This window comes from Salvelinus fontinalis, chromosome 16, assembly GCF_029448725.1.
Source record: "Salvelinus fontinalis isolate EN_2023a chromosome 16, ASM2944872v1, whole genome shotgun sequence".
Taxonomy (NCBI): domain Eukaryota; kingdom Metazoa; phylum Chordata; class Actinopteri; order Salmoniformes; family Salmonidae; genus Salvelinus; species Salvelinus fontinalis.
Genome location: NC_074680.1, coordinates 17,303,299 through 17,326,119, shown reverse-complemented (window position 1 = coordinate 17,326,119; position 22,821 = coordinate 17,303,299). Strand labels below are relative to the sequence as shown.

General features: G+C 41.1%; 1 protein-coding gene across 3 annotated transcripts; it reads right to left on the bottom strand.

Moving 5' to 3' along the window:
• Positions 1–440: 440 nt before the first annotated feature.
• On the bottom strand, positions 441–14,862 carry LOC129812733 (interferon alpha-inducible protein 27-like protein 2B). Of its 3 annotated transcripts, XM_055864558.1 has the most exons (10): positions 14,552–14,856; positions 6,748–6,908; positions 5,922–5,966; positions 5,395–5,490; positions 4,752–4,796; positions 4,392–4,553; positions 4,094–4,225; positions 3,872–4,018; positions 2,387–2,518; positions 441–2,281 (listed from the first exon to the last, which is right to left on the bottom strand). In XM_055864558.1, exons 1-10 carry the CDS (start codon positions 14,644–14,646, stop codon positions 2,160–2,162), a joined length of 1,137 nt encoding a protein of 378 aa, XP_055720533.1. In that variant the 5' UTR covers positions 14,647–14,856; the 3' UTR covers positions 441–2,159. The 3 variants fall into 3 exon arrangements, with proteins under 3 accessions (XP_055720533.1, XP_055720536.1, XP_055720535.1); XM_055864561.1 differs by lacking the exons at positions 4,392–4,553; positions 4,752–4,796 and having other exon boundaries at positions 14,552–14,862; XM_055864560.1 differs by lacking the exons at positions 5,395–5,490; positions 5,922–5,966 and having other exon boundaries at positions 14,552–14,860.
• Positions 14,863–22,821: the final 7,959 nt, after the last annotated feature.

The window sequence follows — 22,821 nt, the reverse complement described above, 5'->3', positions numbered from 1 at the left end:
ACACGACCTCGTCAGTTCTACCAGCTAATGTGAGATTTTTAGATTACAACATTTGAGGACACAATTTAAGGGCCTATGTATTTATAAATAAAGCTGGCCATCTTTTCCCCTTTCTTTCTGGCTGCCTTCCCCCTGGCATTTTACATTGACATTTTAGTCATTTAGTAGACGCTCTTATCCAGAGTGACTTACATTTAGTGCATTCATCTTAAAATATCTAGGTGGGACAACCACATATCAAAGTTATAGTAAGTGCATTTTCCTCAAAGTAGCTATCAGCAGTCAGTGACAGTAAGGTGGAGAAAAAAAGTTCACGTTTGTTTGTCATGTACACATGGAGTAAACAGTGCAATGAAATGCTAACTTGCAGGTTATCCTCTTGATAGCGCAAAAACAATAATAGAAAAAGTAAGTAGGTAAGTGAATAAATACAAGCTCAATGAAATAAATTCACTTTTTATTATTATTATTTTAAACAAATATTTACATAGCCTATATGGAAATAACAGACATAAGCCAAGCATGTTAATCTGTAGAATGGAATAGGTTATATTATGTCTACGATTCATTTTGTTTGGTCAGTTCTACCACCTCAACATTGCTAATTTTAAACAGGGTTAAATATAATGTTGTAAGGTTCAGCTTCAGTCCAAAGCGGGACACTGCGTTACTGTCAAAAGATATGTGGTTCAGTCAGAAAAACATAATTTCTTTCTGGAACAAAAACCTCTTGGAAAGAGGAAACCTAGGAAACCTAGGCCTAATGACGCCACTCATAATTCCATTCCATTGTTATTTCTTTCCTCTGTCACGTTTGTGTGGTTGTTCCTTAGGATTGCTAGCAATAGTGAATCATATTACGCTAACGTATTACATGTTGTGCAATAATTAAGGGCATGTGGCGTATTTGAATCTTGACCATACCTAGCAGTTTAAACCTTGAGTCTGGCGCACGGTTCACTACTGGACCGTTGTCATCCGTGATTAGTGACGATTGATAGGGTAGATTTATAGGACTACTGTTCATCCCCTATTGTACACTTTTCTCACCTTCCAATATTTCATGAATTGACCAATTGAATATGTCAACTTTCAGGATGAATCAAACCACCGTATTTTTGATTCACCAATATATTCTCTAAGTAAAGGCTTTCCAAACCTGTTTTTTTATTCCTACATTTTTTTGAACCCTAAATAATATACAAGATCAGAGTATTTTTTAATTAGTGCTGAAATGAGACGAATATGCGCGTATTTAAATTACTTTCTTTCATTGATCTCTAATATTCTGAACATTCTCTCCATATATTCTAGTGAGTCTGTTGAGAAAATTCAACTTAAAAAGGTACTTTACACCAAATTTAAATAAATGTACTGAAAACTACTTTGAATGAAACTCCACCGGAAAATCTGTTCGCCAAGAAGTAGGAGGGTTTTCTGTGGTTGGATTACATTTATTCAGCATGTGCAAGGGAACCACACCTGCAAAGCGCATTACACACCTGTTCTGTGTTTGGTATGTCATAGGGCTGGGTACGGTGACAACTAAAAAAACATGTTTCCATTATACAATAGACTTTTATTTTGAAAGTATGTGTGTTAATTATTTTGTCACATGCATAAGTGTTCCTCTGAGTGGATGTGCATGCATCTGTTTGCAATACATGTTGAGTGGGTATATACCCGTATGTGTTTTGGCAACACCAAAAGGGGGTTTACATATGCACTCATAACACCATTATGAAATCATGCAAATCAAGTGTTATTTGTCACATGCACCAAATACAACAGGTGTGGGTAGACCTTACAGTGAAATGCTTACTTACAAGCCCTTAAAAAATAAATCTAAGAAGTTTTTAACCAAGAAAAAACAGTGTTGAGAAAACATTTACTATAAACTCAGACACTGAGGAAGGCACAGTGATGCCAAAACGTTGGTAAATACCAATTAAATTGCTGGGAGTTTATACATGGAGAGTGCAACTTTATTTTGATAGTTTATAGTTTATTCGCCGTTCGCTGTTTTTTTATAAAGAAAATATTTACTAAAATAAACATGAACAATGAAAAAAATATATTAAGGAGCAACAAAAAAAACATTCATAACATCAATCAGTTTTTGTGTAAAGGGCCCTCTTCTCATCCTCTCTCTTCCCTCTTTACTCTCCTCCCACCTTTTTAGACGTCCTGATTCTTGAGAACAGCCATCCCGCCGCTCCACCAACTGCTGTTCTAACACCACCCACAGCCGCTGTAGCCTCTCCTGAAAGCCCTGCAGCACCTAGAGGAAGACCACGCACATCGCTGTTCCACATACGAGATACAAATATCCTTACATTACCAATTAAAATGATAAATGACTCTGTCTCAGCTGCTCCTCACACACCTTCTGCAGCAGCTGTAGTTGCTCCTGAAAGCTCTCTCTCCTCGACTCCTCCCTCCCCTTCAGACGCTCCACCAACTGCTGCTCTAACACCTCCCACAGCCTCTGTAGCCTCTCCTGAAAGCCCTGCAGCACCTAGAGGAAGACCACACACATTGCTGTTCCACATACGAGATACAAACATCCTCACTGTTGTGAAGGGTCATGGCTCTTATCCCAATTACCTTCTGGCCACGCCCCCTCCCTGCAACTCACCACACCTGATCAAGCCTTTACCTTACCTACTAAAATGATCTTGTCTTTTCGTGTATGCAATAAAGTGACAACTATTTCTTGCACTTTTACTACTGGCCCATAGTGGTAGCTTACCTACATCGGGGCAGAAATTTCAGAGACCAATTGGTACACTCTGATTTACCACCCAAAGATATTCCTGAACAACGTCTATTTGTGCCCCTACTGGATGGAAATTACAAGTGTTAAAATGATCAATTACCAGCTTCAAATCATTTTACAGATGTATTACTACTTTGTTTTGTTGTTTAGGCCAAACATTCACATGATAGTGATACTATTGAAATTACAAGTGTAATGGCTGTGCTCAATGCAATGGCACTTATAAATGTAGATCCTTCAAACACCCACAAACAGGGAAATCGATCCCAATCAAAGGTGTTATCACCTGCTCCACTAAGGCAGTTATTTATCTTATAATTTGTGGTAAAAATTATGTGGGTAAAACAAAGTGTGAATTAAAAGTACGTATCTCAGAGCATCGTAGCACCATTAGGTGCAAAATCTTGACTTACCCAGTTGCGGCCCACTTTTTGGAAGAAAACCACTCGATTTCATCTCTGCGTTATATTGGCATCGAACATGTCACCCCCCCTAGGAGAGGGGGTGACCTTGAGAATTTATTGTTAAAACGAGAGGCTCCCTGGATCTTTAATTTAAAGACCCTTGCTCCCTTCGCTCTCAACGTAGACTGATCTGAAGCCATTCTTGTGATTATTGTGACTTTGCCATTGTAATTGTTTGTAAGCTTGTGTAGTCTAAAATGAATCTATGATCGTATGCTATCCATTTGTTTTTTGTATGGTGTTCTCTGTATGCCATTTTTTATATTTGAGAATTAACCAATGATATTAGGCCACATTTGGCCATGATTACATACATCTGTGTGTCTTTTGACACTATATAAACGAGTCATCCCGCAGTGTTTGTGATTATACCCTGATGAAGACAGCTTGGCTGTTGAAACGTTGGTAATTACATTTTTGCATCTGAGCTCCTAGAGTGTGCGGCTCTCCTTTGTTTTCAAGTTTTCTACTCCGCTGGCCAGCACCTCGCCTAAATAGGTGTGCGTTTCTTTTTTTTCTAGCTTACCTACATGTACCAGCCTTAGCCTATACAGTCCTGGGCTCTAGAGGCCAAATATTAATTTAACTTACATGACCAATTTATCAATGATAAATTAATCTGACAAACCTCCTGCAGCAGCTGCTGTAGCTGCTCCTGTCTCTTCTTTCCCTTCAGGTGTCCTAGTCCTTGAGGCCAGCCATCCTGCTGTTCCCCCAACTGCTGCTCCAACACCTCCCACGGCTGCTGTAGCTGTTGCAGAGAGCCCTGCAGCACCTAGAGAAGACCACACACGTCACTATCCCATATATGAGAAACAAACTTGCTTACATTACACTGCCACTCACACACCTGCCGTAGCTGCTGTAGTAGCTGCTGCTCCTGAGAACCCTGCTCCTGCGGCCACCCATCCCATGGCGCCACTAACTGCAGCTCCAACACCCCCCACCGCCGCTGTAGCCACTCCTGAAAGCCCTGCAGCACCTAGGTTGACCACATACACATCTGTCACTGTCACACATAAAAATAAAAAATCCAAACAGCAATGATAAATTATATAGTCATATGCTTTAGTAATTTATGACATCACAAACACCAACATTGGCTATCTTTATTTTCTTCGAAAGACTGTAGCTTTCTTCGTATTTACCTGCTGACTGTAGAGCAGCAACAAGACCCCCGGCTGCTATCCCACCTCCATTTACCGCAGCCGCTGCAGACATCATGCTTGCTGCATATGATCCAGCAGCAATCCCACCAGCAGTGAATCCTATCGCTCCTAGGACAACTGGTGCCATTGCCACTGCCGCAACTATGAAGGCCCAGCAGAAACACTTGAGCAAGCAACCAAAAACATACCTGAGCTCTTGTTAAATGAGGTTGACAATAGTATCACTATCATGTGAATGTTTGGCCTAAACGACAAAACAAAGTACTAATACATCTGTAAAATTATTTGAAGCTGGTAATTGATCATTTTAAGTCATGCTGACTAAATAAATAATCTTACCTGCTCCCACTGTTGCTGTTGCTGCTGCAGCAATTGTACCTGTTCCTAAATGGTAAAGAAAATATTGCTTATTATATGATAACCTCCTTTTATGTCAACTCAACTTGTAATTCACCCAATCCATCAGAGTAACCTTGGTTGTTGATTGTAAACTAGGTACTCACCATATTGGATTCAAAAGGTTAAAAGGACTTTTACTCAAGAAAAATGTTCTCGCCTGTCAGTCCACCCTTCATATAGTCCCAAAATATAATTATATACATTGCATACCTCATAGCTATCCTTCCTGGGAAAAAATCTATGATTATGCTTTTTGACACAAAATGCATTATCATAAGATATTTTCCAGGACTTCTGGTCATGCAGAATACCACTTGAAACCTATGAGTGTCATGGAGGTGGCTTTGTGACTTTAGTGGGCTTTAGCTCAGTGGGCTAATAGTTTCAAAGAACATGGGTGACCCAAAATGGATACACACAGGACACACATCCTTACATTATAAGAGCAAAGAAGAAAACGACAAAGTCAATCATCAATGATAAATTCTACTCAATAAGTCATATGTTCTAAACAGTATAATCACAAACACTACCATTGGCTTCCTTTATTCCATCATGCCATTAAAGCTTTCTTTGATTTTACCTATTGCGGCGCCCCCTGCAGTTGCTCCAGCAGCAACCCCAACAGTAGTCAAACCTGCCACTCCCAGGGCAACTGGTGCCCCCACCACTGCCGCAGCTGTGAAGGCCCAGCAGACAAGAGCATGCAGCGAGCAAACAACCAAAAACATACATGGCTCCCTGTTATAGGAGGTTTGACAATGGTATCACTATAATGTGAATGACTTAGGCCTAAATTACAAAAGAAAGTAGTAACACAACTGTGAAATTATTTGAAGGTAACACCTAGAAAGGGCTTAACCAATAATGTTCAGAGCATAGACTAGAGATTCATTTTCTTATACTGACAATTATTGTGCCATGTATATGGTGTTTCTTATTCTGGCAATTATTGTTCCATTTACGTTCTTTGAACTTATCAAAAGTATGTTTACAATGGATTTTGAACAGAAAGTGTTTTTTTTGTGCAAAAATCAACAAATATAATAAAGATTAGTTGAGTTATTGGATCAAATAGAATATTCATGCTGACTAAATACATAATCGTACCTGCTCCCACTGTTGCTGCTGCTCCTGTAATGATCATCCTTTTTCCTAAATAGAAAATAAAATATTGCTCTTTTATGATAACCTGCTTGTTGATACAGCTACTGTATGTGTTAGCCAGCAAGTTAACTTGTAATTCACCTAATCCACAACAGTAGCCTAACCTATTGTAGTTTGTTGAAAGTAAACTAGCTATTCACTATTTGGGATTTGAAAGGTTATATGGGTGCATTTTACTCATAAACCATCCTCTAATGCAAGGGGGGAAAAGTACGGCTCGCAAAACATGTATATTTTTTTACCCCTTTTTTCTCCCCAATTTCATGGTATCCAATTTGTAGTATTGAGAATTTTCCAGAACATGTGTGGCCATTATACATTTCAGGCCATTATCCATTTCAGTCCACACAGCTATCCTAATAGAAACCCTACATTTACTACCTGTAAAATATCCATGACACAAAACACATTATCATGGATATTTTCCAGGATTGCTGGTCATACTTAATACCACTGAATACCACCTATGAGTGTCATGGAGTTGGCTTTGTGAGTTTGGTGGGCTTTAGCTCAGTGGGATAATACAGACATGTTGCTGTGACCTGGATTCAACACATTATGTTCTGTTATTAAATCAATGTTTGTTTTGGGTAAATTCCAAAAGTGTTGTGTACTTAACACTCCCTGTCCAACTATTACATGTTTTCATGAGTATTTATGGCCTTTAAACATTATGGGTGCATGTTGCTATTAGTACAAATGTTGAATATGGTGCTCCTATTTTGATGATCAGAGTTGTGAAAGTTTTTGGAAGTTCTGTTTGACTCACTGTTCTGTTTGATTCTTTGTGAATCATCCGGGTCCTGAGGCTCCTGACAGTCTTGAGGCTCCTGACAGTCCCGAGGCTCCTGACAGTCCCGAGGCTCCTGACAGTCCCGAGGCTGCTGACAGTCCCGAGGCTCCTGACAGTCCCGAGGCTCCTGAGCATTGCTGAAGTAAACAGTGAGGGCATCAATCATTGCTGCACATGTTTAAGTCATTGTCAGGGTATTTAATATGCACAGTCCCTCATTGCCAAGTAAGCGCATAACAATGTTTTCTTCTCTTCGTCTGGCAAGCCTATTTTGTCTGCCCTGTGTAATGTACAATTCAAAATATTCTATCCAGTCATTCCAAGGCACCTGCAGCTCACTGGGTACCGGCAGAGATACGGTTGGTGCACTACAAAGAATATTGTGCCCCTTTTACTTTAAAAAATTGTAGGTAACTATTTGCATCAGCCTTTTAAGTAAATCCAACAAGGAGGATATTTTAAGTATAATATGCTTCACTTTTAGTGTATTACAAACTCAAATATATTAAGTGCAAACAACTAACTGGATCTAAAAAATTCCTTTCATTCAAATTAATTTTATCAGGTTCAGAACAGTTCTTTTTTTTTGACCTGCTTAAGTCCTTCAAGTCCCAGAAGTAATGTTATAAGTTTGATATACTTAATTTAATTAGTTATCAAACTACTATTGTAAGATTAATTTGCTGAATTGTCTCAGTATCGTAATTGATATTCTATGTTTTGTCTACAAATGTTTTTTGCTCAGTTACTTATTGTACTCAGGTTAGTAAAATGTATTTAAATTGGGTTCCTACTACTCAAATATATAATCACAACTATACTTAAAAAGCTGATGCAAATAGTTACCTCAATATACTTGGGATAATTTACTAAACATGATTATTTCTATACAAGGGTATATGCAAAAAGTAACAACAGTGTTCAACTTAACTTTATTTGAATAAAATACATTTTATAATTTTATAATTTCTTCAAACTCAAATTGCCCCTTAAACCCTACTCCTTAGGCATTTGTGGAGACCTCATTATTTTGTAATCTGTAAGCATTCTGGGTATAACTACACCTGCCTCCTTAGGTAAAGTTATAACCAGATAGCTTGCACCTGACTACAAATCATTTCAGATCTTCACAACTGCATAAGGTTTAGGTGATAGTTTGGGATTAGCACTTTAGACAAAGCACAATATGAACTTTAGCTCAAATACCTCATTCAAACTGTTTTAGATGAATTAAAACATGGTTTTTCAAAACATACATTGCACATATTGTTACAAAATACAGTGGCAATAAAAAGTATGTGAACCCTTTGGAATTACCTGGATTTCTGCATAAATTAGTCATAAAATTTGATCTGATCTTCATTTTAGTCACAACAATAGACAAACACAGTGTGCTTAAACTAATAACACACAAATGATTGTATTTTTCTATATTGAATACATCATTTAGACATTCACAGTGTAGGTTGGAAAAAGTATGTGAACCCCTAGGTTAATGACGTTTCCAAAAGCTAATTGGAGTCAGTGGTCAGGTAACCTGGAGTCCAATCAATGAGACGATATTGGAGATGTTGGCTAGAGCTGCCCTGTCCTATAAAAAAACAGTTACAGAATTTGAGTTTGCTATTCACAAGAAGCATTGCCTGATGTGAACCATGACTCGAACAAAATAGATCTCAGAAGACCTACAGTAAGATTCATTGTTGACTTGCATAAAGCTGGAAAGGGTCTCTAAAAGCCTTGATGTTCATCAGTCCACGGTAAGACAAATTGCCAAAATTGAGAAAGTTCAGCACTGTTGCTACTCTCCCTAGGAGTGGCCGTCCTGCAAAGATGACAGCAAGAGCACAGCGCAGAATGCTCAATGAGGTTAAGGTGAATCCTTGAGTGTCAGCTAAAGACTTACAGAAATCTCTGGAACATGCTAACATCTCTGTTGACGAGTCTACGATACGTAAAACAAGAAGCCACTGCTGTCCAAAAAAAACATTGCTGGATGTTCCACAGTGCTTCTTGCAAAATATTCTGTGGACAGATTAAACTAAAGTTTAGTTATTCCTGGAGAAGAAAAGGCACAGCACACCAACATCAAAACCTCATCACAACTGTAAATTATGGTAGAGAGAGCATCATGATTCGGGGCTGCTTTGCTGCCTCAGGGCCTGGACAGCTTGCTATCAGACGGAAAAATGAATTCCCAAGTTTATCAAGACATCTTGCAGGTGAATGTAAGGTTATCTGTCCGCCAATTTAAACTCAACAGAAGTTGGGTGATGCAACAGGATAACGACCCAAAACACAGAAGTAAATCAACTACAGAATGGCTTCAACAGAAGAAAATACACCTTCTGAAGTGGCCCAGTCAGAGTTCTGACCTCAACCCAATTTAAAATGTTGAGGCATGACCTCGAGAGCGGTTTACACCAGACATCCTAAGAATATTGCTGAACTGAAACAGTTTTTTAAAGATGAATGGTCCAAAATTCCTCCTGACCGTTCTGCAGGTCTGATCCGCAACTACAGAAAACATTTGGTTGAGTTGCTGCCAAAGGAGGGTCAACCAGTTATTAAATCCAAGGGTTCACATACTTTTTCCACCCTGCACTGTGAATGTTTACACAGTGTGTTCAATAAAGACATGAAAACATATAATTGTTTGTGTGTTATTAGTTTAAGCAAACTGTCTATTGTTGTGACTTAGATGAAGATCAGATCAAATTTTATGACCAATTTATGTAGAAATCCAGGTAATTCCAAAGGGTTCACATACTTTTTCTTGCGACTTTATATGCCAAAGTGTCCCTTAAACCTGACTCCATATGCACTAGTGAAGCCCATATAGACATATACTTTGACAGGTATAAGCATTCTGGGTATAACTCCACCTAGTCTCCTTAGGTAAAGTTACATCCAGATGGCTTGAACCTGACATATAATCTCAGATATCCACTAGCGCATATGGAGTAAGTTTGAAAACAAAGCTGTTTTTTAAACAGGAATTGACAATGTCTCTAATGACTTCACCTGACAAAGAGCATCATGTAAACTGTAGCTCCTATACTACCTAGCAACTAGCTTTTCAGCTTATTGAGTAGGGTTTAAACCACAGTTTGTTAGTGGCCCTTTGAGAGTTCTCATAGATATCTTTAGATATCTATGAAAACAAGTAACTTCATCTATAGAGCTTGGAGCCGTGGGAAGGTGCTGAGATCATCAATTCCAAGAATACTTTTTGGAACACCTCAAAGGTATATTTCAGTTCTTTGGGGGTACCTTAGATTTAAACCATAGAGGAGGCCCATAAGCAAGGTACATGACTGTAACACTGCAAATACCTGCCAGGAACTCTGCTCCTTTGATGCAGATCCCATGCGTTATTTTCTGGTGCAGATCCTTCCCAGTGAACAAGTTCATCACATGCTGAATGAAAAAAATGAAGAAATAATAGACTGGGGGAGGGGGGTCTTCTGAACAGATAAGGACAAAAGATGATCTGAGAGCCATAGTGCTATTGGGAAACCCCTCCCAAAGCATGTGCAGAGTGAGAATGTTCAGACTAATCTTGACTAATCTTTAATGCATATTTCATTGTAGATTAGAATATTAGGCCACGACCAAAAAATATTTTGATCAATATACATTTTCTACCGACATTGACTATTTTCATTCAGCTGTATGTTGTACCTGAGTGAGCTCAAACAGGGCTGGCCATCTTTCTTTGAAGTCCTTCACAGGAAGGGCCTGAACAACATTTTGGCACTCACAATGTTGTAGTTGTCACATATTTGTACTTCTCCCAGTAGCTCCACTCACTCCCTCTCCAGAGTCTCATCTGTTTCTCCAGCAGGGTGGGGTGGGAGGTAATTTACCTCTGCCTTCTTAGTTTAAAAAAAATATTCCTGTCCTCTGGTGATTTTCTCTTGACAGAGTTCACTTCAAATCAAATCAAATTGTATTTGTCACATACACATGGTTAGCAGATGTTAATGCGAGTGTAGCGAAATGCTTGTGCTTCTAGTTCTGACAGTGCAGTAACATATAACAATAACATCTAACAGTAATATCTAACAAGTAATCTAATAATTCCCCAACAACTACCTAATACACACAAATCTAAAGGGGTGAATGAGAATATGTACATGTAAGTATATGGATGAGCGATGGCGAAGGCGCAATAGATGGTATAAAATACAGTATATACATGTGATATGAGTAAAGCAAGATATGTAAACATTATTAAAGTAGCATTATTTAGAGTGCATTGTATCGCTCCCTCTGCTGTTTCCTGAAGTCCACGATAATCTCCTTTGTTTTGTTGACGTTGAGTGAGAGGTTGTTTTCCTGACACCACACTTTGATCGCCTACTGGAATTAGCTCCATTGTCCCGGGTGGTGGTACGAACAGAGGATCCGCTTTGGGAAAGTTGTATTCCTGGTCGTAATATTGGTAAGTTGATGTTTCTCTTAAATCCAATAGTTCTTCCCGGCTGTATGTACTAAGACTTAAGATTTCCTTGGGTAACAATGTAAGAAATAATACATAAAAAAACAAAATACTGCATAGTTTCCTAAGAACTCGAAGCGAGGCGACCATCTCTGTTAGCGCCATACTGTAGTTTCAGTTCTGGGCAACCAATTCCTCTAAGTTTCGATCTGTAATTGCCCATCTCGTACTATAGGCTTGTTTTCCATCCATACAGACCTGAGAAGGACCCAGGCTCTTTAAGGCATGGGTACTTTTTACCAAAGCTTCTGCAACTTGGCAAATTTGTAGACTTGCTGGATAGGCTGTAAACTGGAAGATCCTTTCAGACAGTTTTCAGGATGTCTGAATTCACAGACAGATTATTGAGTAGTGTTCCATCCTTCATGTGTGCTTCATTAGCTGCCTCAAGAATGAGCTCTGTATCAGTACTCAGGAACGTCTAAATACGTGAATACCTATACCTAAAGAAGAGGATTTGTATTAAAATCTATGACAATGTCAGGAAAATAAAACTTGAATGACTTCAGCTTTAGATAGATAGCTAGCTAAAAAACAATCCTAGCTGACTTAGAAGAGCTGCTTGTTAACTATCTTACTAGCCAGCCCAGTTATTTCATTTAGCTAGTTTGGCTGTTAGATTATTGACTAGATAACTATTGCACAAGGTCAACGTTTGCAGTGCTGCCTTGACCATGTTGTATACGTGAACAACACAAAGGTTTCTGCAAGGACAGGTGTAGCTAGATAGCTAGGTGTAGTTAGCTAGCTAGCTACATATTGTTTGTTCCTCTCTTTGCCTGTCTAGCTTGCCTAGCATGCAAACATTAAATTGCAGGGACACCATGTGTTCAGTTGTACTGTAATGTTTGCTGACGATGCATTTTTTGGTAAGCTATGTATCTAATATGTTACATAGCTATTTCAGTTAATATAAAACGTGCACAAAAATGACAAAGGTTAGAAACAGCGCTGAGGCGAGTAAATGCACTGCTAACTTACTAGCTAGTAGCATGCCCACCACTAGCTAACTATATAGACATCACGGCTGTTAACTAGCTAGCTTATCAACGTGCAAATATATAACGTACTATGGCAATATAGCTAGCTAAAAGCTTTTCTTACTTGAATAACATTATTTAACGTTTTCCAAAAATATGTGTACAGTAGAGAGATCCAAACTACAATCAACCAAGAAGCGAAAACAGGTTGGTGACCAAGAACCCGATGGTCACTCTGACAGAGCTCCAGAGTTCCTCTGTGGAGATGGGAGAACCTTCCTGAAGGACAACCATCTCTGCAGCACTCCATCAATCAGGCCTTTATGGTAGAGTGGCCAGATAGATGCCACATGCAGCCTGCTTGGAGTTTGCCAAAAGGCACCTAAAGGACTCTCAGACCATGAGAAACAAAATTCTCTGGTCTGATGAAACTAAGATTGAACTGTTTGGCCTGAATGCCAAGCATCACGTCTGGGGGAACCTGGCATGGGTGGTGAAGCATAGTGGTGGCAGCATCATGCATCACCATTCTGTATACTTCTTGCCCTTTCTTTGGACACTGTGTTAACTAACCTCCAGGCGAGCTTCAATGCCATACAACTCTCCTTCCATGGCCTACAATTGCTCTTAAATGCAAGTAAAACTAAATGCATGCTCTTCAGCCGATCATTGCCCGCACCTGCCCGCCCGTCCAGCATCACCACTCTGGACGGTTCTGACTTAGAATATGTGGACAACTACAAATACTTAGGTATCTGGTTAGACTGTAAACTCTCGTTCCAGACTCACATTAAAAATCTCCAAATTAAATCTACAATTGGCTTCCTATTTTCCAAAGCATCCTTCACTCATGCTGCCAAACATACCCTCGTAAAACTGACTATCCTACCGTTCCTTGACTTCGACGATGTCATCTACAAAATAGCCTCCAACACTCTACTCAGCAAATTGGATGCAGTCTATCACAGTGCCATCCGTTTTGTCACCAAAGCCCCATATACTACCCACCACTGCGACCTGGCTGGCCCTCGCTTCATATTCGTTGCCAAACCTACTGGCTCCAGGTTATCTATAAGTTTTATATAGGTAAAGCCCCGCCTTATCTCAGCTCACTGGTCACCATAGCAGCACCCACCCGTAGCACGCGCTCCAGCAGGTATATTTCACTGGTCACTCCAAAGCCAATTCCTCCTTTGTCCGCCTTTCCTTCAAGTTCTCTGCTCCCAATGACTGGAACGAACTGCAAAAATCACTGAAGCTGGAGACTCATATCTCCCTCACTGACTTTAAGCACCAGCTGTCACAGCAGCTCACTGATCACTGCACCTGTACATAGCCCATCTGTAAATAGCCCTTCCAACTACCTCATCCCCATACTGTTATTTATTTATTTTGTTCCTTTGCACCCCAGTATCTCTACTTGCACATTCATCTTCTGCACATCATTACTCCAGTGTTTAATTGCTATATTGTAATTATTTTGCCACTATGGCCAATTTATTGCCTTACCTCTCTTATCCTACCTCATTTGCACACACTGTATATAGACTTTTTCCTATTGTATTATTGACTCTGTTTGTTTATTCCATGTGTAACTCTGTGTTGTTGTTTGTGTCGCACTGCTTTGCTTTATCTTGGCCAGGTCACAGTTGTAAATTAGAACTTGTTCTCAACTAGCCTACCTGGTTAAATAAAAGTGAAATAAAATAAAATAAAACATGCTGTGAGGATGGTTTTCAGTGGCAGGGACTGGGAGACTAGTCAGGATCAAGGGAAAGATTAACGGAGCAAAGTACAGAGAGATCCTTGATGAAAACCTGCTCCAAGGCGCTTAGGACCTCAGACTGTGACGAAGGTTCACCCTCCAACAGGACAACAACCCTAAGCACACAGCCAAGACAACGCAGGAGTGGCTTTGGAACAGGTCTCTGAATGTCCTTGAGTGGCCCAGCCAGAGCCCGGACTTGAACCCGATCGAAAATCTCTGGAGACCTGAAAATAGCTGTACAGTGACACTCCCCATCCAACCTGACAGAGCTTGAGAGGATCTGCAGAGGACAATGGGAGAAACTCAAAAAATACAGGTGTGCCAAGCTTGTAGCGTCATACAAGACGACTCGAGGCTGTAATCACTGCCAAAGTTACTTCAATAAAGTACTGAGTAAAGGTTCTGAATAGTTATGTAAATTTGATATTTCAGTCAAATGTTTTATTAAATAGCAAAAATGCCTAAAAACCTGTTTTTGGTTATTTGAATCAACATGGTTGCTGTGTAGTGCTATTGGCAAATACTCACATAAAAGATGGTGGTGTCCGTGACACACACTCGATGAACAGTTGAGGAAGGGGCCGACATGCGCGCAATCTCATAGGTCCATGTATAGCCCACATAGGTTACGATAATGATAAGCCTTACACGGTTTACAAACCTGTGATAATGTTAACCATCAAGTTACAAAAAGCATCAAGCCTTCTATAATGCTTTTTCTACTTTCACTTTCGAGCTTCAAGAACGAGATCTCCGCCCAGTACCGATTTCAGGGAAGTGAGTGTAGGTTTACAGCCAGAGTGGCTTAAGCGAGAGATACAACTCTGTACTTTGTCCTGTGACGCAATAAGACGCAATGACGACAAAGCAGTTAGTGTGGTTTTTTGACTGGAAGGCAATGGGATTGTGTCACATTTGGTCAAGAAAAATATGTGCTGTTCATTAATAACGTTGGGCATAACTAAGAGACCTCAGTGCCGTACTTGCAAACATAAGCAAAAATTTAAAGTTAAATGGATTCTCCAGTTAAAAATGCATATCAGCCAATGAAAAGCGTCGATTTACTTGCATATGGCAGAAAGCTAAATTGTAGTTGGCTGAGTTCAATACGTGTGTACGTTCTGGGACATTCAATTAAATGGAAACAGTGCTGTACTGAACGACTGGAAAACGGGGAGAGGTTGGATTATGTATGGCGCCAGATAACTGCCAAAAGGTTGAACGTATGTATCGTTAGGATCGTAAATTGTTAGGATCGTAGGAAAAGCCATGTGTGAAACATAAACGTGAAATTTAATCTGTGAACATACAATTACAGACTAACATTTTAGGCTTGAACAAATCTTGTGTTGCAATTCTGATGTACAATAATACCTTTCAGAGTTTTGGCAGTTTCATCTCACCCTCAAAAAGAACGTACACCAAACATCCTGTAAGGAGTGCTACGCAAACAAGCATAACACAGTATAAAAGAAAACGGAAGTCAGGGAAACCAAAAGATGTATCCTGCACATTTTCGAGTTAAAAGTCTCCATTCTCTAATACTCCTCAGTTGAGTTTACTTCACATTTAGGTCGCTAATGTAATGGATTTTCCAGTGCAAGTCTAGATAGCACTAGCTGTATTACACCGACAAGAGTGAAGTTTCAGTCCGCTAGGTGTCTCTACAGCATGGGCATATAACTGGGTGACGTGGACATCCCAATGCATGCACCTTCTCAAAATACGACTAATTCAATATTGCACCATCCCATTCCCTGGGCTCTGTCTGCAATCATAACCAGTAGTATATACCAGGAATAATGAAACATAAAATAATAATAGGTGTTTGGTGAATCTATGAATTATGTATGACCACTGGAGTCTTTGCCACTCAATATTTTTTATAGAATTTTTAGACATTTATTTCATCACTCAAAATCTTGCCAAAGCATATTCTGTGTGAGGGGTTAATATGAATTTTAAATAATTTGCATGATTTATATGAATCAGGTCATGAACATATGGACTTTGAAATGAAGGGAGAGGTTAAACATAGGCTAAATCTGGCATAAACTTATTTCCACACTACAATAATTCTGTTACAGTGGTTTTAGGTAGTCTTCATATAGCCTATTGCCTCCATCGCAACAGTAGAAGAGCTTGTGCTCAGTAGAAGAGCTTGTGATCTCCATTCAGCATCTTCAGATTTTTGTTGATTTTTTTTATATATAACTAGGCGTGTCAGTTAAGAACAAATTCTTATTTACAATAACGTTTAGATTTTAAAAAATATATAAAATACGACAAAACACATCACGACAAGAGAGACACCACAACAATACATAAAGAGAGACCTAAGACAACAACATAGCATGGCAGCCACACATGACAACACAGCAACATCACTGGACAACAACATGGTAGCAACACAACAACACGGTAGCAAAACAACATGACAACAACATGGTAGCAACACATCATGGGATCAGCACAACATGGTATAAACATTATTGGGCACAGACAACAGCACAAAGGCAAGAAGGTAGAGCAAACAATAGATCACGCGAAGCAGCTTCAAATGTCAGTAAGCGTGTCCATGATTGAGTCTTTGAATGAAGAGATGGAGATAAAACTGTCCAGTTTGAGTGTTTTTTGCAGCTCGTTCCAGTCGCTAGCTGCAGCGAACTGAAAAGAGGAGCGACCCAGGGATGTGTGCGCTTTGGGGACCTTTAAATTTAAAGGGATGGCTTTAGATAAATGTACTGAAATCCCTATTGACTGAAAACTCCACCGGAAAATCTGTTCGTCAGGAAGTGGGAGGGTTTTCAGTGGTTAAATTACATTTATCCAGCATGTGCAAGGGAACCACACATGCAAAGCGCATTACACATCTGTTATGTGTTTGGTGTGTCATAGAGCTGAGTACGGTGACAACAAAAAAAATGTTTCCATTATACAATAGACTTTTATTTTGAAAGTATGTGTGTGTCACATGCCTATGAGTGGATGTGCACACGTCTGTTTGTAAAAGGAAAAGGGGGAAACCTAGTCAGTTGTACAACTGAATACCTTCAACTGAAATGTGTCTTCCGCATTTAACCCAACCCCCCGAAATCAAAATCCACGTCTTCGGCGCCCGGGGAACAGTGGGTTAACTGCCTTGCTCAGGGGCAGAAAGACAGCTTTTTACCTTGTCAGCACGGGGATCTGATCCAGCAACCGTTCGGTTACTGGCCCAATGCTCTAACCACTAGGAAATAATACATGTTGAGTGGATATATACAGTGAGGAGAACAAGTATTTGATACACTGCCGATTTTGCAGGTTTTCCTACTTACAAAGCATGTAGACGTCTGTAATTTTTTATCATAGGTACACTTCAACTGTGAGAGACGGAATCTAAAACAAAAATCCAGAAAATCAGATTGTATGATAAGTAATTAATTTGCATTTTATTGGATGACATAAGTATTTGATCACCTACCAACCAGTAAGAATCCCGGCTCTCGCAGACATGTTAGTTTTTCTTTAAGAAGCCCTCCTGTTCTCCACTCATTACCTGTATTAACTGCACCCGTTTGAACTCGTTACCTGTATAAAAGACACCTGTCCACACACTCAAACAGACTCCAACCTCTCCACAATGGCCAAGACCAGAGAGCTGTGTAAGGACATCAGGGATAAAATTGTAGACCTGCACAAGGCTGGGATGGGCTACAAGACAATAGGCAAGCAGCTTGGTGAGAAGGCAACAACTGTTGGCGCAATTATTAGAAAATGGAAGAAGTTCAAGATGACGGTCAATCACCCTCGGTCTGGGGCTCCATGCAAGATCTCACCTTGTGGGGCATCAATGATCATGAGGAAGGTGAGGAATCAGCCCAGACCTACACGGCAGGACCTGGTCAATGACCTGAAAAGAGCTGGGACCACAGTTCAAAGAAAACCATTAGTAACACACTACGCCGTCATGGATTAAAATCCTGCAGCGCACGCAAGGTCCCCCTGCTCAAGCCAGCGCATGTCCAGGCCCGTCTGAAGTTTGCCAATGACCATCTGGATGATCCAGAGGAGGAATGGGAGAAGTTCATGTGGTCTAATGAGACAAAAATAGAGCTTTTTGGTCTAAACTTCAAGCGCCGTGTTTGGAGGAAGAAGAAGGATGTGTACAACCCCAAGAACACCATCTCAACCATGAAGCATGGAGGTGGAAACATCATTCTTTGGGGATCCTTTTCTGCAAAAGGAACAGGACGACTGCACCGTATTAAGTGGAGGATGGATGGGGCCATGTATCACGAGATCTTGGCCAACAACCTCCTTCCCTCAGTAAGAGCATTGAAGATGGGTCGTGGCTGGGTCTTCCAGCATGACAACGACCCGAAACACACAGCCAGGGCAACTAAGGAGTGGCTTCGTAAGACGCATCTCAAGGTCCTGGAGTGGCCTAGCCAGTCTCCAGACCTGAACCCAATAGAACATCTTTGGAGGGAGCTGAAAGTCCGTATTGCCCAGTGACAGCCCCGAAACCTGAAGGATCTGGAGAAGGTCTGTATGGAGGAGTGGGCCAAAATCCCTGCTGCAATGTGTGCAAACCTGGTCAAGAACTACAGGAAACGTATTTTTTATTTTTATTTTATTTAACCAGGTAGGCAAATTGAGAACACGTTCTCATTTACAATTGCGACCTGGCCAAGATAAAGCAAAGCAGTTCGACACATACAACAACACATAGTTACACATGGAGTAGAACAAACATACAGTCAATAATACAGTGAAAAATAAGTCTATATACAATGTGAGCAAGTGAGGTGAGATAAGGGAGGTGAAGGCAAACAAAATATATATATAAATAAATAAAAATATAAAAAAGGCCATGGTGGCAAAGTAAATACAATATAGCATGTAAAAAACACTGGAATGGTTGGTTTGCAGTGGAAGAAAGTGCAAAGTAGAGATAGAAATAATGGGGTGCAAAGGAGCAAAATAAATAAATAAATACAGTAGGTAAAGAGGTAGTTGTTTGGGCTAAATTATAGATGGGATATGTACAGGTGCAGTAATCTATGAGCTGCTCTGACAGCTGGTGCTTAAAGCTAGTGAGAGAGATAAGTGTTTCCAGTTTCAGAGATTTTTGTAGTTCGTTCCAGTCATTGGCAGCAGAGAACTGGAAGGAGAGGCGGCCAGAGGAAGAATTGGTTTTGGGGGTGACCAGAGATATACCTGCTGGAGCGAGTGCTACAGGTAGGTGCTGCTATGGTGACCAGCGAGCTGAGATAAGGGGGGACTTTACCTAGCAGTGTCTTGTAGATGACCAGGAGCCAGTGGGTTTGGCGACGAGTATGAAGCGAGGGCCAGCCAACGAGAGTGTACAGGTCGCAGTGGTGGGTAGTATATGGGGCTTTGGTGACAAAACGGATGGCACTGTGATAGACTGCAACCAGCTTATTGAGTAGGGTTTTGGAGGCTATTTTGTAAATGACATCACCGAAGTCGAGGATTGGTAGGATGATCAGTCTTACAAGGGTATGTTTGGCAGCATGAGTGAAGGATGCTTTGTTGCGGAATAGGAAGCCAATTCTAGATTTTACTTTGGATTGGAGATGTTTGATGTGAGTCTGGAAGGAGAGTTTACAGTCTAACCAGACACCTAGGTATTTGTAGTTGTCCACATATTCTAAGTCAGAGCCGTCCAGAGTAGTGATGTTGGACAGGCGGGCAGGTGCAGGCAGCGATCGGCTGAAGAGCATGCATTTAGTTTTACTTGTATTTAAGAGCAATTGGAGGCCACGGAAGGAGAGTTGTATGGCATTGAAGCTCGCCTGGAGGGTTGTTAACACAGTGTCAAAAGAAGGGCCAGAAGTATATAGAATAGTGTCGTCTGCGTAGAGGTGGATCAGAGACTCACCAGCAGCAAGAGCGACATCATTGATGTATACAGAGAAGAGAGTCGGTCCAAGAATTGAACCCTGTGGCACCCCCATAGAGACTGCCAGAGGTCCGGACAACAGACCCTCCGATTTGACACACTGAACTCGATCAGAGAAGTAGTTGGTGAACCAGGCGAGGCAATCATTAGAGAAACCAAGGCTGTCGAGTCTGCCGATGAGGATGTGGTGATTGACAGAGTCAAAAGCCTTGGCCAAGTCAATGAATACGGCTGCACAGTATTGTTTCCTATCGATGGCGGTTAAGATATCGTTTATGACCTTGAGCGTGGCTGAGGTGCACCCATGACCAGCTCTGAAACCAGATTGCATAGCGGAGAAGGTATGGTGGGATTCGAAATGGTCGGTAATCTGTTTGTTGACTTGGCTTTCGAAGACCTTAGAAAGGCAGGGTAGGATAGATATAGGTCTGTAGCTGTTTGGGTCAAGAGTGTCCCCCCCTTTGAAGAGGGGGATAACCGCAGCTGCTTTCCAATCTTTGGGAATCTCAGACGACACGAAAGAGAGGTTGAAAAGGCTAGTAATAGGGGTGGCAACAATTTCAGCAGATAGTTTTAGAAAGAAAGGGTCCAGATTATCTAGCCCGGCTGATTTGTAAGGGTCCAGATTTTGCAGCTCTTTCAGAACATCAGCTGACTGTGTTTGGGAGAAAGAGAAATGGGGAAGGCGTGGGCGAGTAGCAGAGGGGAGGGCAGTGCTGTTGACCGGGGTAGGGGTAGCCAGGTGGAAAGCATGGCCAGCCGTAAAAAAATGCTTATTGAAATTCTCAATTATAGTGGATTTGTCGGTGGTGACAGTGTTTCCGATCTTCAGTGCAGTTGGAAGCTGGGAGGAGGTGTTCTTATTCTCCATGGACTTTACAGTGTCCCAGAACTTTTTTGAATTTGTGTTGCAGGAAGCAAATTTCTGCTTGAAAAAGCTAGCCTGGGCTTTTCTAACTGCCTGTGTATATTGGTTTCTAGCTTCCCTGAAAAGTTGCATATCACGGGGTCTGTTCGATGCTAATGCAGAACGCCATAGGATGTTTTTCTGTTGGTTAAGGGCAGTCAGGTCAGGAGAGAACCAAGGGCTATATCTGTTCCTGGTTCTAAATTTCTTGAATGGGGCATGCTTATTCAAGATGGTGAGGAAGGCATTTAAAAATATCCAGGCATCCTCTACTGACGGGATGAGATCAATATCCTTCCAGCACACCTCGGCCAGGTCGATTAGAAAGGCCTGCTCGCTGAAGTGTTTCAGGGAGCGTTTGACAGTGATGAGTGGAGGTCGTTTGACCGCTGACCCATTACGGATGCAGGCAATGAGGCAGTGATCGCTGAGATCTTGGTTGAAAACAGCAGAGGTGTATTTGGAGGGCAAGTTGGTTAGGATGATATCTATGAGGGTACCCGTGTTTACGGAATTGGGGTGGTACCTGGTAGGTTCATTGATAATTTGTGTGAGATTGAGGGCATCAAGCTTAGATTGTAGGATGGCTGGGGTGTTAAGCACGTTCCAATTTAGGTCGCCTAGCAGCACGAGCTCTGAAGATAGATGGGGGGCAATCAGTTCACATATGGTGTCCAGAGCACAGCTGGGGGCAGAGGGTGGTCTATAGCAGGCGGCAACGGTGAGAGACTTGTTTTTAGAGAGGTGGATTTTTAAAAGTAGAAGTTCAAATTGTTTGGGAACAGACCTGGATTTAAACATAACTCTGCAGGCAATATTTTCAGTAGATTGCAACACCGCCCCCTTTGGCCGTTCTATCTTGTCTGAAAATCTTGTAGTTAGGGATAAATGTCAGAATTTTTGGTGGTCTTCCTAAGCCAGGATTCAGACACGGCTAAAACATCTGGGTTGGCAGAGTGTGCTAAAGCAGTGAACAAAACAAACTTAGGGAAGAGGCTTCTAATGTTAACATGCATGAAACCAAGGCTATTACGGTTACAGAAGTCATCAAAAGAGAGCGCCTGGGGAATAGGAGTGGAGCTAGGTACTGCAGGGCCTGGATTCACCTCTACATCACCAGAAGAACAGAGGAGTAGTAGTATAAGGGTACGGCTAAAAGCTATGAGAATTGGTCGTCTAGAACGTCTAGAACAGAGAGTAAAAGGAAGTTTCTGGGGGCGATAAAATAGCTTCAAGGAATAATGTACAGACAAAGGTATGGTAGGATGTGAATACAGTGGAGGTAAACCTAGGTATTGAGTGATGATGAGAGAGATATTGTCTCTAGAAACATCATTGAAACCAGGTGATGTCATCGCATATGTGGGTGGTGGAACTGAAAGGTTGGATATGGTATAGTGAGCAGGGCTAGAGGCTCTACAGTGAAATAAGCCAATAAACACTAACCAGAACAGCAATGGACAAGGCATATTTACATTAAGGAGAGACATGCTTAATCGAGTGATCATAAGGGTCCAGTGAGTAGAGGTTGGTTGGGGTCACGGCGATCCAGACAGCTGGCCGGGTAGCTGGCTATCGGTAGCAAGATAGCATAGGATGGAGGTCTATTTTTAGTCACCTCGTGCGTTTTCGTCGGTAGATTAGTGGGGTTCCGTGTGGTAGAGGGGATCAATCCAATTGGCAAAATTGATATAGTGACCCAAGAAAATTTGTCCGATATACTTATTCAGATAGCAGCCGATAAGACAGCTAACGATTAGCGGGCCCCAGATGAGCGTTCAGGTAACGTCGCGACGGAGGTGCCAGTTGGATAACTCCCTCGGGCAGATAACGTCGATAGTCAGTCGTGAAGGCCCGGTGGGGCTCCGCATTTGTAGTAAAAAAGAAAAAAAAAGAAAAACGGGTCCGGATAGGTGATTGTAGCCCAGGAATGGCTGATGGAACTCTTCAGCTGGCTAGCTCCGGAATAATTTAAGTTTG

Coding starts and splice junctions, on each gene's coding strand:
- LOC129812733 (XM_055864558.1), bottom strand. CDS start 14,646: ATGTGGGCTATACATGGACCTATGAGATTGCGCGCATGTCGGCCCCTT. Junction 5,491..5,921: donor AGCAGCAACAGTGGGAGCAG/GTACGATTATGT, acceptor GGGCCTTCACAG/CTGCGGCAGTGGTGGGGGCA. Junction 4,797..5,394: donor TGCAGGGGGCGCCGCAATAG/GTAAAATCAAAG, acceptor TTTACCATTTAG/GAACAGGTACAATTGCTGCA.